Consider the following 15,289-nt stretch of genomic DNA (forward strand, 5'->3'; position numbering starts at 1 on the left):
CCACGTCTTCTGTAAACTTGTCCAGACATGGGGAGCATCATTAGGCCAGGTCTCGCAGCCATTCCACTGCTTGCAAAGCAATCATTTATAGGCATTTGGTGTTTCGTCTGACATCTGTTTGATGCCGGAGCTCCAGCCTGGGTCTCAATGAATCACTTGTCAGAGGAGCTGCAGCAAGAGAAGCTGGATTTCACACCTTTGGGAAGGCTGGCTGGGATGTAAGTGATCTTAGGGTTTTCCAAACAACTCCCAGTGTCCGCGACGAAGCAAAGGAATAAGTGGGGGTTGGGGGGGGCTGAGAACCTGATGGCTATTCAAGGCTCATTTCGTTCTGTCCCTGTCCCTAGAGAGCTTTTTGCCTCTGGTGAACACATAGCCCACTTATCTCCACAGCTGAAACGCTGCTGTCCAAAGAACCTCACTGAAATATTTGTGCAAAGTATTTTGAAAGCATCAGGCAGAGTAAGAGATTTTTTGGGGAAAAAAAGGAACAGGGAAATTCCTCACATTCTTTGATAGTCTACATCAGATCCCCCCCCCCCCCAAAAGGTGCCATTCAGTGGTTACGGCCATGTTGGCCATGCTGATCTAGAACATCAGGAGATGAAAGTTAGAAGTCAGACTGGGACAGAAACCTGGCTGAGACCAACAAGGCCTAAAAGGTCTTTCTTTTTCCACAGGTACCCGTGACCTCACAAGGTATATATGTCAAGCTAATGGAGCAAGCAAATATGGCAAGCAAATTCACTTTGAACAAGGCCGACAGTAGTGTCCTGTAAAGAGATTCTTCAGAGTGGCCCATGGAAATGCCTAAGAAAGGGAAAGAGTGACATCTGAGAACACCTTAGGTGGCCTTTTGAAACTAGGGCTCCCTGAATAGATCACTACTCACGGAGCAGAGACGGGGTTCACAATGTCCTTTTAGAGGCAATGGGTTTGACAACGTGTGCGCCTGCTGTGTAGGAGAGCCTGACGCTAGACAGAGACTTCTCTGTGGCCCTGAAACGCCACCTGGGTCCCACAGTAAGTCACATTAGGAAGAGGTTGACACAAAGAACCTCTCGCGGTGGGAAGTTAGCATCTCCAGGTCGGATGAAACAGTGGGGGTTGGGGACGGAAGCTTTCCATGTAAGGTTTTTAATTCAAAGAGAAGAAGAAAGGGGAGGGGAAGTGGATCTGTGTCTGACGCTGAGTTCTGCTGGGACTCTTTGCAGACTTCTGAAACAGTGGACGGGTGTGGGGACACGAGTGCCAAGACCTGGGCTCATCTATCACTGCAGGCATCTGAGCTGGAAACATTTAGTCCAGAGATGCAAATCGTTTAATCACACTGACTCAGTGATGACCGTGCACCCTTAGGAGCCAGGAATTCCCCCACAAGATGTGGTAATCCACTTCACAGCCTGAACTTGGGATCCTCCCGGCCGAGGCTGCAGAACAAGGGAAGGCTGGGGACCAGTATTACAAACTTCGTACATATCAAAGACTGATCATCTCTTCCAGGCGCTGAAATGAGGACCCCCCCAAGAGCCTATACTCACTCCCAGCCCCACCACCCACACGTGTCTTTTCATTTTCTGTTTACTACATTAGGTGGGATTAATGAAGATGCCTCTTCTACCACTGGACCAAGCCAGCAGGAGTATGACATTTCTACTAGAGTCGGAGTCTGCAATGTGCGCAGAAGAAATCGCCCAGTTGCTTTAAAATTTTGCATTCTGCCCACACTTGCTTAGGTAGGGCTGAGAGGATGAGGCAGGTGTCAAACTCAGAAGGAAGTGATTGGAACTCTCTGGGCCTAAGTGGTCTGTGTCAGGATAATATTGTGCTTGGCAGAAACATGAGCCAGGGTTAGAGTTTCCTCTTTTACCACATACCCTCCCCCCATTTTTTCTTTCTCATCCTCTATCCGTCTGTTTTTTGAATTTTACTTTCCCATTCTCATCCTCAAGAATGGATATATAAATGTATAGCACGTCTTCCCAAATTCTTTAAGACTATCCACCAGCTCCCTGAGGGCATCAAAAACCATTGGAAGAAACAGCTCACTGCACTCAACTTGCAGCAAGTGGCCTTCAGGAGAGAAGATGAAGGACGATCCTTTGTGAAGGATGACACACCACATCTCCAACCTCTTTGCTCCCTAGGAGAATGGCTCCCAGGGAGGTACACTGGTGCTCAAGTAGAACCGACTGGAAAAGGCACTAGGCTTCTTTTTCTCTGAAGGGTCTCACAACGGCTTCAAAAGAAGCATGTACTAATAATTTGTTCTAACTCAAAAGCAGCAGAACTCATTTTGCAGTTTTAAACAAGCAACACAAAGGAAACAGAATTCTGGGGCTCTCAAATGCTGAGACAGAAAAGAGCGAGTCTGGAAACACCAGTTCTACTAAGCATTTATTTTCATTGTAAGATAGTGGAAATCATATAAATCACGGGCCAGGCAAGGTTCTCCTTGCCTAGCAAACGTCCACATGAACCGGTCAACCTTTAAGTATAGGTTATATCTCAATAGAAAGACAGGGTAATATAGCAGTTACCCAGCAACCAATACTGTAAACTACGGTAGATACAAAGTTTTATATAAATAAATTGCCAGTAGAAAAAAGGCAACTGCTTCAGCTAAGAAGGTACAAAAATGGGTCACTTCCATAAATATAACAAGATGCTAACCGAAGAAATACATAACAGACTGTTTTCCTATATAGATATTTGAATATGCAAACTAAGACACCTGTGGCACCTTACACAAAAGTAAGAACAAGACACACAGCCCCGTCCCTTCCCTCGCCCCTCCCCCACTCGGGTTTCCCAAACACGGAGAATTCTAGGGTTACAGAGACGGGATGCCAAGAGGAGCAATAAGACAGCGCGCTCCGACCCGCTAGACAAAGAAAGAGCCTTATTGACAGTTGTAAAGCATCAGGCGTCAGACAGAAACTTGTCAAAAACAGCTGTTGTTGGGTACTGATTGATAATGTTTTCATTCTGACGGCTGCGACGCTGCAGAGAAGCCCATCGCTGGCGCACATGAACACACACAGACAACGGGAAGTCATTTAACAGATGGCAAGGAGCACTCAGCCACAGTATCTTCAAAAAGACAACATTCTACATTTAATGAACTTGCAGGGAGAGAGAGCAAAGCCTGGAAGAAAAAAATCATTTATTTTCACGGAGATGAGCAAGAGAGGACAAAATAAAAAAAAAAAAGGAATTAAAGATTTGTGCTGTCCATCGACCATCCCACGGAGTGAGAATTATTCAGGGATACTTTAGACAAAATGAATCACCATGGAGCCTTCTCTGGTCTATGCCGTGTATATATTTTAAAAGGCTTAAAGAAGTGCGGGATTGTTTTAATTAAAATCCATTTACGAGATGAAATCACTTCATCTGAGCACTGTGAGGGGTTTGAAGACTGTCCTCTGGAGAGTCACAGGTTTTCTGTCACTCTGCAATAAATATGGCATTAAGTCTGTGGCATCAAGGTACAGTACTGAAAAACGAGAGACCTATATTTTTATTGCTTGGATGCAGGGAGCAGTTTTCTCTCTTTTGGCCACTTTGTATATAGTGAATAAGTGGTCAAACATTTACAAGATGTGCCAATAAATTTTTCATCCATGAGCCTCAATATTCATAAATTATTCCTGATTTAGAAAAGGTCAAAGGTGTTAAATCTTACTAAAACTGTACATTGTTCTATGCAATTTTATCATTTCAACTAAGTGGAAAAAGTTAGTTCCAAAGGCTGAGTGTAGGCCCTCTATTTATCTGCTGTAGCCCAGCATACGCTAAGGGTACAGGACACCCCTGAAAATAGAGGTTTATAATAGAAATACTGAGACCTTTACTAAATGGAGGCCTGAGCGGACTCCCCCAGTCAGCATCAGCACTGATGAATAAGTAACAGGGTGTGCCTTTGAGCTTCATCAAATCCCAACCGTGGATTAGACTTTGGCTGTTTATTACTTGAAAAGTCATCTTCTTGATTTCATTCAAACATTTCTGAGTTTATTTTTTAGAGAAAACAAATGCTTACGCTACAGCTTAGCTTTTTGCAGATTAATGACCCTATTAAATATCTGCGGACTTAATCAAATGGGACTCAGTGGTGCCTGTGCTTGCCTAAATTTGCTCCAACTCTCTCAACCAGGATGCTGTCCTCCTAAGGGAGGACACATGGCTGCAGGCAGAACCAAGTAAGTATAAGACATCCACTTTCTCGGTTCTTTAGAGCCAGTTTTGTGAAAAGATGAGCAGGCGAAGCTTTGGGTGGTCACGTTCACTCATAGCCTATAAAGTAAACACACACACACACACACACACACACACACACACACACACGAAAAACAGACAAGACAAAATAAAGTGTAAAAAACTTGAACCTCTAAAAGATCATGGAAATGGCATATACATCGTGTGGAGTCTAGTTCCAATCGTCTAAGCTCAAACCCAGGGAAGTTAGTGAAGATGTGGGAGTCTGAGTTCCTCAGAAGGGTTTCATTTCCATGAGCCGCAAGTTCCATCCACTTTAGCACAAAGCCCAGAAGAGAGTCTTAGGCCAACAGAAGGAAGAGACATGCGGTGAAGATAATTAGTGGTAAACAGAGAATCAACTCTCCCTCAGTAGTGTGTACTTGACGTTAATGCCGAGGATAATTCACCTGACTTACGGAACAGTCACTTAGCAGAGAGATGAGAGGCTGAAGGAGCGAGAGAAGAGCAGATACCGAAGCCACGACAGTCTTGACACCAACATGAAACCAGAATGGGAAGCTAACATGATGGATTCAAGGCTCTGGGGGAACTAACTCTGTGTCAGACTTCACATTCTCATGGCCTCCAGGTCCTTTTCCTCTAACAAGCTTATGAGCTGGGAGAAGCTGTCTTTCAGTGCGTCCATATCATCTAGTGAGGAGGGCTGCAGAATCCAGCGTTTGCCACGTGCAAGGGGTTCAAGTTCAAAATATTTTTTGATCTGAAGAGAGAAAAGAAGAGAGATATGTTAATAATTATATCAGGACCTTTCCCCCCCCTAAGATCCTAAAGTGATGAAGTGGGGGTATTAAGTGGCATTTATAGGAACAGTCATGTGCAGGGTTCCTAAGACTTTCTGCCCATAGCTGTTGCTTCAGCGGGATCCTATGTTGTGACGTGGGAGGGTTTCCTTTGGGCACGGGTGACCGGCTAGCGAGTCAACATTCCAACTTGGCACTCAACCGCTGGAGAGTTCTTACAAAGTCTGAGAAAGCATTATATGTACTATAGGGCAGGAAGAAACACAAAAGAACACCAAGATGATTCCGCATACTCTAGCTGTTGCTAGCCATGTAACATTGGCTGTCTTGCCCTGACACAGTATGGATCCTATCAACCACACAAGACAATCCGAAAAGAAGCCAATATCAGTGATCTCTCTAAATTTCCTTTAAATTTCCAGTGGACATTTCTGGGAGTTAGGAAAGGGTCTTCTAGAAGAAAGAATAGGAGCTAAAGGTCCCGTGCTCAAGGGTGCCCAGGAAAGTCTAGAAAAACTAGCAGATTTGCACACATGCATAGAGTCTCTTGGGTTTTCTCCCTTCTCGATCCTGAATTCTCTAGGAGGGAAAGATCAAATCCTTGACGGAATCAGTTTCACACATTAGGGCTTGCAGAAGTACTCCCAAGGAAGGGGATAAAGTAAAGAATCCTTCCGGCTCCCCACTCATTCACACACAGCAGGCCAAAGTAAAACTTGGTACTTATCACCAAGGAAGATTTTCTGAAAACCATACTCCCAATTTTCTGAAAGCCACTCCCAAATGTTCTCTTCTGCCATCACCAAGGCCAAACTGCCATCCGCAGAACCACTCTGACTAAACCGGCTCACCAGGGCAAAGGCAGATATCCAAAAACACAAAGGGCTCTGTTGTTGTTATGTAGCTTTGGTTTGTTTGTTTTTGCTTCCTGAAACAGTGTCTCACTAGTAGCCCTGACTGTTCCAGAACTCCTCAAACTTGTGGTCAATCCTCCTGCCTCTGATCCCAAGGTATTGGAATTATAGGTGGGCACCACATGTCTGACTTAGAAATACCAAATGTTGTAATAACTTAGAAATGAAAATGATATTAAAGTTTTGTAGTTCAGGAATATCTGTAAAAGTCCTCTCCTAAAGGCTCATCATGGTGTCCCAGGCCTTTAATCCCACACTTGTGGGTTGAGTTCTGGGTTAGTCGGGAGGACATAGTGAGATCCTATCTCAGCACACACACACACACACACACACACACACACACACACACACACACAGCCCTTAGACATGTTTCACACTGACAACAAATGCCCTTTTCATTCTATCAAAGAAGCTGATGAGAACTGAAGCGCCCTCTTGATTTGAATTCTGAGGAGTAATGACAATTTATTTCATCCAAAGATCAGAAAATGATGGCTCAGAAAACAGGCCAGAACAATTTGTCATCCAAATTACTACGCAAACTATATAGAGAGTATATTTGCTTATTAAGGATACAAACTTGAGGGCTGGGGAGACTGCTAAGCAGCAAAGTAGTGAGGGATGACCAGCACTCGGGTCCCCAGAACCCATGTAAATGCTGGGGGGGGGGGGTAGCCTATAATTCCAGCACACTCAGAAGGCTAACAAAGGGGACCCCTAGAGCAAGCTGGCCAGCTAGTTTAGCTGAATCTGTGAGTTCTGGGTTCAACTGCAAGATCCTACTTCAATAAATAAGTTGGAGAGTGGCTGAGGGAGATATCCAATGTCAGGCTTGGTTCCTTCACCAGTACTACACACATATGTAAACATGCATGTGCACATATATATGAAGATTAAAAAAAACAAGCAAAAAACCCAATACCCCAAATCACTTACACAAACAAGAATTTCCCGTCCCAATTCCATTCTCATGGTTGTTTTTCTTTATTGAATATTGAAAACAGTTTACCTCTCAAAGAACCCAAAGTGGTTTTGTGTAATAACCATTAAAGCCAGAGGCTAAGCCCAGTCACAGGGGGCAGAGCTGACAGGGGGAGCCCTTGGTTAGCAGGTGGGTTAGAGTTACAGAAGGGACAAGGAGGGAGTATGTTCAATGCCACAGCTAGGAGTGGGTTTCCCCAAAGGGTGTAAATCAAGACTTTTTGTCTCCTTTCTCCCAGGAATTGGGACTGCCATGCTTATAAGGCAATCAGGTATTTGGTCTAATGCTTCCTAGCAGATGATGATTGATGGGTAACAGACAAATTCTGGTCCACGAAGTAAGCTGTGTCACTGACACTTCATAACCTTCATTCAAAAGGGCAGCGTTTTGAATAATACTAACTGGAACCAGTTGGTGGTGGCGAACATCTTTAATCCCAACACTTGGGAGGCAGAGGCAGGCGGATCTCTAAATTTGAGGCCAGCCTGGTCTACAGAGTGAGTTCCAGGACAGCCAGAGATACACAGAGAAATCCTATTTCGAAAAACCTAATAATAATAATAGTAATGATAATATCAGGAAGAGCACTGATCATGAAAAAATTCAGTAATAAAAAACAACAAGTAGGCAAATGTATCTCAGCAAGATTTCTTTTTAGGAGTTCATCTACAAGTTGCACAGAGTCAAGCTGGGCGTGGTGGTACACACCTTTAATCCCAGCACTCGTAAATCTGAGGCAGCCATTTCTGAGTTAAGGCCAGACTATTCTCCACAGTGAGTTCCAGGCCATACATAGTGAGACCCTGTCTTAAAAAGGAACACAAAACCAGAAACCACACAAAATAACCCTAATGACAGAATTCCAACTAATTAAAACCAACAACATTGGGTTTAATGATCGCCAGGCAACTGGTCGTATTTTGCGTTGCTGACAGACAGAACTTCGTGAGTTGTAGGCACACTTGGAAGAGAATAAAGATGCCTAAAGGTAGGTCTCGTTGAATCCTAAACCAGGAAAGGGAAGCTGTGAGGATGGGGTCACCAGGCCGAGGAACCCGGCAGTGTTAAGCTGACAAATAGGACGGAGTAACTTGAGATTTTCAGCTCCGTAACCTAAGAGGGTACCTAACCCTGCCACAGTCACCCAGCTGGCATTCGAAGGATCCCGCACAGTTACAATGTCAGTTTTAAAACAAGATTTCAATCCCCAGACGCACCATCAGCCCCTCTGCTGCCAGAACGTAGCTTTTGAGTTATCAGGGTTTCATGTTTCTAAGCGTGACTACCGCAGGGCAGCGAGCAGGGCGGAGGCTGGCGGCGCTCATTCTAGGTGCTTTCCGAATCAATTCTTTGTTTTCTTGCACGAACCTGATGTCAGGTTTTACTTCCCCAGCGTTATTACAATAAAAATTATAGCCACATTGACTTTCTATCTGCGTGTTTTTATTCTGATGTTGATGATAATTTTAAAGAGTAGCGTTTAAATTTGACTAGATGAGTTTGAATCCATGTTTCTCTCAAAGGCGATAGAGTGCTGCTGATGTGTCTTTGTTCAAGACTGTTCCATTACAGAGAGACAAGTTCTAAATATGAGCCCAAGTCTTTTGAAAGACTTCATTGCTGCGTACATGTCACGGTTAGCTGGAAAGTGTGAGAAGATGGCATTTGGGGGAATGACATCAGAATGCAGTTGCCTGGCAACCTGTGGTCATTTAGCTATTTTCGGGATAGTCACAGAGTGGCCATTGGTCAGTAGCCATGTGTCCACCCTAGAGATAGGAAAACAAAGCCAACCGATTTTAGCTATGTCACCGGAGCCCTTCCCCCCCCCCCCCCTGCACGGTGAGTGATCTGGATGACTAACTTCCATCATTCACACGTCGTACCCATTGCACGGTCTTTTTATAAAGAAGACATGGCAGTTCTGCTGTTGCTAATGGTCGTAGCAGCTGCTAGAGCCTCGAGACGTCACAGGAATCCCTTTCCCAGGGCTGGGCATGGGAGTGACAGCCTAGGGCAGCCTTTCTCTGGCTGCAGGGTCACAGAAGCAATCGTGATGGTGTTCTCTTGGTTACTTACCCTCACTCCCCTTTAAAATAGTTTACTTTCAAATTCTGTGAGAGAATTTGTAGAAGGCAGGTAGAGTTCCTAGCTCTAATTACTGGCCTCTCGTCAACACCTGCAAACTTCCTTTTATTTACTGTGATAAACTGTCTGCTTCCTGTTTTCGCTAGGAAGCTATGTAAGCAGCGGGCTGCCCAGGGATGACCTAGTTTTCTTTTATATACGTGGGTAAGCTAAGGGTGGGATAATAGAGCAGGGTTTACTTTGTGCTTTATGTGCAGCAAATTTAGGTTCTGAGCTTGGATATTTATAAAGAGAGCTCTGGCCCACATGAATGTGTGGTAACATGAAAGACAGAGTCAGGGAGTGACAGCAAATCACGTGGGACCGTGCCTGGCATCATACTACGTCATCTCTCGTCCTACAGAATTAAATGCTACAAGGACCGGCTAGTAATTGCTAAAGCCAAAGATATTATACCCCATCTCTGGTGCCTGAAACATTACCTGGGTGGACCCGGCCTGTTGAGAACTGTCCACCTAGCCCTTGTGGTGCCTTTCCCACCCACCTGGGGCCATGGCTGGAAGCTGAGTATTGCTTCCGTGCTTCCCCCACATCAAGGAGCAGCATACACACACTTCCTTTGTGAAACCCCAGCAGACTTGGAGCTGCTCTCGCTAAGTCTGTGGATGGCTGTGACAGCACGGAGGAGTGGGGCCTGAAGCAAGCTACGGAACGTCGGCAGTTTAGATCCTCTAGGCTGCCTTGCTATAACTTCATTCCTGCACCTACCATCCCTCATGCAGGATGGCAGTGATCGTGCAAAGGCGGTGGAGGTGTGCCAGGACAAGCCACCTGGGCCAGCGTGCTATCTACAGCAACGGGGGGTGTAGAACAGAAGCTGTAAGACTGTAAGACAGAATCCCAAGCGGAAGCAGCAGCAGCCTGGATAGGGGATTGTTATGAGCACTTCTAAAATCACAGGACGGCAGGGTACTGCCCCACTTCTGGGCTTTCCAATTACCATAAAAGACTAGTTAGTAACAAGTAGTTCCCAAAGGACTTTTCCCTCATCCCTGCTCTGTGAGTATACTTCAATCAAAGCAAGAAAAACAGCTGATTCAAATAAAAGGTGATATCATGATTTAGACTAGCTCTTACGTTATGGGAAACGATTTGGGAAGTATTCTGTTAGGGGACTGAGAAAGAGACTTCAGAAATAAAGCCATATTCTTTTTTGTCTCGAAACAGGATCAAGTGTTGCTGTGAAGTTCAGGATGATAACTTCAGCTCCTGGAAACCAACAGTAATGCAGGCAGGGTGAGGACTTCAGATCCCAGGGCCGGCAGAAAGAACTGTAGCCTGTGCCTGGTGTGGCGGCACACACCTTTAATCCTATCAAGAGGCAGGGGCAGGTGATCTCTGAGTTCGAGGTCAGGTAGGTCTATACAGTGTTTCAGGTTCACTCCTGGACTCTATAGCAAGGTCCAGTCTCAAAAAACAATCACGAAACCAAAAACTGTAGTTGTGGGACTTTGTATATGGAAGGGCAAGCCAGCTCTGAATGCAACTGAGTTAGTGATCTTGCTCAAGCCCCTTACTGTTTTCCTATAATTTTAAATACATGAACTGGCCACCATTGGTGTTTTTCTTTTCCTTTTTGCTGTTTGTCCCTTTTTTCTTCTAATGTGGTAACAGGAGTCAGGCTCTGGGTCTTGCAGATGCAGGGCAAGGACTTTAGCACTGAGCCAGACTCATATCCTTCAACAATGGTTTCCGAGCTAGGTGGGCATATATGACTTTAATCTCTTCGTTTCGATGCCTAAGCCATCAAGCGGACCTGCACTGACAGCAATTTTGTCGGGCTTTTCCCATGACTGTTAAGGAAGGAACAGGAGTTTGCTCATCTCTACCTTGGCCCCTTGCTTTCATCTCTTCAACAGATAAACCTGTTGTAATGACAGGGAAAGCTTCTTTAGAGATACTTGTAAATTTCCTCCTGAGTCATAGGCTGGGGTCTGCTGGCACCAGGATGAGCGACAGCTCACATGTGCCTTCTCTTTGCAACTCCGGGGATGAGGATAGCAAACTGCTTAAGTCATGCATGAAATCATTGACATTTTGCAGTATTCTTTCATCCCCCCAAAAATCTTCAAGCACAACTAATCAATCTTTTCTTTTTTTTTTTTTTTTGAGTCAGTCATTAAACCGTTGCCCACTGAGTAAGCAGGCTTCGCCTGTATGCTTGCGAAGGGGGCCCATCTAGCTCCGCTGCCTTGCTTACAGACACTCCTGGGGCAGGCTCGAGTCAGAGAGAACTATGCCCACGAAGGGGCTCCAGGACGGGTGTGAAGACAGTGGTAGAACACCACTAAGATTCTTCAGAACACATTGTTGGCAGCGTGTTTAAGAGAGCTGCATGGCTACCCTCCGTTCATTGTACTGCTTGTAGGATTGGGAAATCCTCAGAAAGGTGTTAAGTCTGCCACTGAGGACAGAGATAAATAACACAAACAAAATCAATATGCAATATTCCCAAAGACATCGCTCAGAATGGACACTTACTTCATACTGGGTACCAGCGGGGAACAGAGAATGACTACTGATGTCCCCCGAATCCGTGCCACTGTGCGAGTGTTATGAAGAAAGGTGGATGCTCGGTTTGTAGAGGACCACGTGGAACGTGTTCACGGTCCAGCTTCTTAAGGAAGCGCACATTCAGTGCAGCTGCCTGACCTTGGAATGATCACAGGCCAGACAGATGACTTCAGGTTATTGCCTGTGACTAAGCCTTGCCTTTATTACAAGTCTCCTTCCCAAGCCAGGAACCTCTGTTGTGTGCAGGATGCTGTACGTTAGAACGGTAATTAGACAGCAACCCAATTTCCCATTTCATAGGGAACTTAGCAAGTCCCAGGATGGCCAAACAGAACCACCGCACTTGCTTTGGTGGTGGAAGTGAGGAGCTGATAAGCATTCCTAGATTTGCCTAACCTGCTAATGTAGAAGTACGGCACAAGCTACATCTATTTTCTATTTCTGATACACTTGAGGGGCTCATTTTATTCTCCTGTTCCCTCCACCCACAAACAACAACAACAACAACAACAACAAAAAAAAAAAAAAACCAAAAAAAAATCCCTGCTTATGAGATCACCATCCAAGAGCCGAAAATAGGCAGGATGATTCTGGTTTTCAGAATGAGACTTAGTCTTCCCGTATCTGTACCTGTTCCACACTCCGTCCAGAATCTGACTTCTAGGGAGTCCAGTCTGAGGGCCTCTGCTGAAACCCCTGCTTCTAGAACAAGGTTCTTCTACTCACAGATGGCAAGGATCAGCCTACAAATGCCACTATCACCCTCTTTGAGACAGGGTCTCACGGTGTAGCTCTGTCTGACCTACAATTCACTATATAGACCAGGCTGGTCTCAAGCTCGCAGAGATCCACTTGCCTCTGCCTGCCAAGTGCTGCGATTCAAGGGTGCATCATCACACCTGTCCTGCCTCTCCCTCCCCCCACCAATCATCTTTTAGAAGATGGCTGAAGTCCTACAACCTCAAGAGACCTTGGAGGTGCAGGAAAAACATTTAAGATTAGTGGGTACCTCAGTCACAGGAGCCTTTGTGGATCACCACCGCCACACCCAGGCACCATGAATGACTTATAAATAAAGTTTTATTGGAAGAGGGCATGCTCACTCACTTAAATATTATCTATGGATGCTTTTATGCTACAACTGCAAATTTGGGTAACTGCCAGAGAGACAGACAGCATGTCACACAGCCTGGAATGTTCACTATCCAAGCTTTGGCTCAGAACATTTTGCTTTGTGTTCTTTCCAACAGGCAAGCACAGGAGTGTATGGTCTGGGGTAGTTTGACCTCATCCTGCTGGACCATGTCTTTTTTTACTTGGACTCACACTTCACGGAGATGATGTCAGATGTGGGAAGTGGAGTCTAGCTGGCAGGTTGGCAGTCTCTAAGCAAAGCCATATTTTAATTCCTTTTCATGTTCAGCCTGGTTGGTCTTTACGTAGACTAGAGTTCCTAAGGGCCACCAAAGCAAGCTAGGGAACAGGGAAAATTTCTACCAAGTCCTCTAGTAATGCACCCCAAAAGGCATATAGTCTGTCTGTCACGTGTCACCTAGAAAATTTTGGTGTCCTTTAAGGATGGCTCTTAGTTCTGCTACTTTGCAGTTTTAAAAGGAATATATAATTTACTAAATGTATACTGTCTAAAGTCTAGTGTTTTTCTGAAGATCTGTGGTCAACTTAAAAATTTAGTGTTATATTTATAAGCCTTTTAAATTCAGGGTACCTGTGAAGTTCTTTAGGTTCACTTATAAAGGATTTAACTATTATACCATTTTATAATTCCATTTATCAATTTAATACATTTAATATCCTTTTTAAAACATCTAGAGTGTATAGCAATCAAAAAACCCTTAAGTAGTTGAAAAGTTTTAAAAGGTTTTTTTCTGTCAAATTATTCAATGACTCTCAGATTTGGGGATATTTTAAATCCTGTAAGAGGACACCTTCTCTGAAGATTCTTTTTTCTCCAATTTATTTTTATTTCATGAGCATTGGTGTTTTGCCTGCATCTATGTCTGTGTAAGGGTGTCTCGCCCCCTGGAACTAGAGTTACAAACAGCTAGGAGCTGCCACGTGGGTTCTGTGAACTGATCTGGAGTCCTGTGTAAGAGCAGCCCCCTTCTCTGAGAATTATAATTCCTTCACTGCTTGGGTGAATCTACAATTCTTTAGCAAACATCTTTACATTTGGCTTGATACTGGCCTGTAGTTTACTTTCTACATAATACTTTTGTCTGTCTCTAAGATCATAGCAATCCTGGCCTCATACAATGAGTTGAAAAGTATTCCTCAAGAAGGGCTGCTTATTTTAAAAATACTTCATAGAATTTGGTCCTGGTCTTTTCTTGTGGGTCAATGCTTTGATTAACTCAGTGCCTTTACTTGTGAAGGTCTATTCAGATTTTACATTTTCTATTAGCTTTAGTTGTTCATTATCCTTTGCATATGCACATATAATCTGGTATATCTAACTCAGAGTATATACACCTAATCTATATCACATCGTGGCTATCTAATTCACAGGGTATAATATCTACCTCTAATCTGGGCTATCTAATTCACAGGATGTGCACACCTAGTCTGGGAATTCACTGGCAAGCAGTTTTCATGCCATGCTCCGGTAACTGCATTTATTTCTGTTAGGTCAGCTGGCAATGGCTCCATTTTCAATCTTCATTTTGTTGATTTAAGTCTTTCTTTTTTACTTGGTTGGATAAACTTTCGTCAATTTTGTCGATATTTTCAATGAATTTATTTTTGAATTTACTTATTTTCTCTATTGTTTTCTTACTTCCCTTATTTCTACTTCCCTTATTTCCGGTCTCATTTTTCTAGTTTTTCTTCCCACTTGCTTTGGCTTTATGTTGTACTTTTTCTTAGATTCCTAAGGTTAAGCCAACTTTTACTTTTTTGTTTTTTTTTCATATTTTAATTAGTCTTCTGATAATTTTGTCCAATTGTTTTGATCACATTTACCTTTCCAGATCCAACCCCCTCTCCCCTCTCACCCAGTTTGTGCCCCCCTCAATCAAGGCCAATTTGTGCTATCCAAATATTCTTTGATCTGTGGCCTTCCACTGGAGTGTGGTGCACTTATCAGGGCTACGCTCCTGGAGAAGACTGAGCCTTCCCACTTTTACTTTAAAGGTTATTCTCTTGGATCACATGCCCATACTGTTGTTTTAATCTCTTTTGTTGACTGATTTGAGCACAGGGAGTCTCATATTCTTTTCATGTTATTTTTCAAGACTGTATCTCTTATTAGCATAAAAAAGAAAATCCAGTTAGGCACATATATCTCACAGCCTGTAATTTTCACATTCACTAGAGGTAACGAGATACAAAAATCAAAATGTTAAAGTAATTTGATTTTCACACAGAGCACAGAAGTCATACGCTTACAAGCTAAAGACAGCAGCCCTGGCTTCCTTCTTTCTCCCTCACATCTATTTAACTAGTTCCATAATTTGAGCTGTTAACTGCTTACTTCTAGTACCATATTTTGAGGACCTGAAGAAGTTTGTGACTTAAAGAGCAAGAAGATCAGTTTAAAGTTCCAGAAGTTAAAGACGATCCAGCGGGTCACAAGATGGAAATAGACCTGGGAAATAGAACTGGGTAGAACAAACCAAGTGGGCTCAGAGGTTCACAAAGCCATCAAGGTGAGGTTTGGTTTGTAGGTAGTTATGGCAGGATGTGAATGC

General features: G+C 43.9%; 1 protein-coding gene across 2 annotated transcripts in view; it reads right to left on the reverse strand.

Annotated features, from left to right (window-relative positions):
- Positions 1-2,380: 2,380 nt before the first annotated feature.
- Positions 2,381-15,289, reverse strand: part of Arl15 (ADP ribosylation factor like GTPase 15) — a 359,212-nt gene continuing 346,303 nt past the window's right edge. For both annotated transcript variants that reach the window (XM_041663636.1, XM_041663637.1), the window contains exon 5: positions 2,381-4,984. In XM_041663636.1, the coding sequence (XP_041519570.1) occupies positions 4,832-4,984 (153 nt within the window). In that variant the 3' untranslated portion in view covers positions 2,381-4,831. The remainder of the gene's footprint in view (positions 4,985-15,289) is intronic.

This window comes from Microtus oregoni, unplaced genomic scaffold (assembly GCF_018167655.1).
Source record: "Microtus oregoni isolate MIOR12 unplaced genomic scaffold, Mior012 000014F_ref0000157, whole genome shotgun sequence".
NCBI lineage: Eukaryota > Metazoa > Chordata > Mammalia > Rodentia > Cricetidae > Microtus > Microtus oregoni.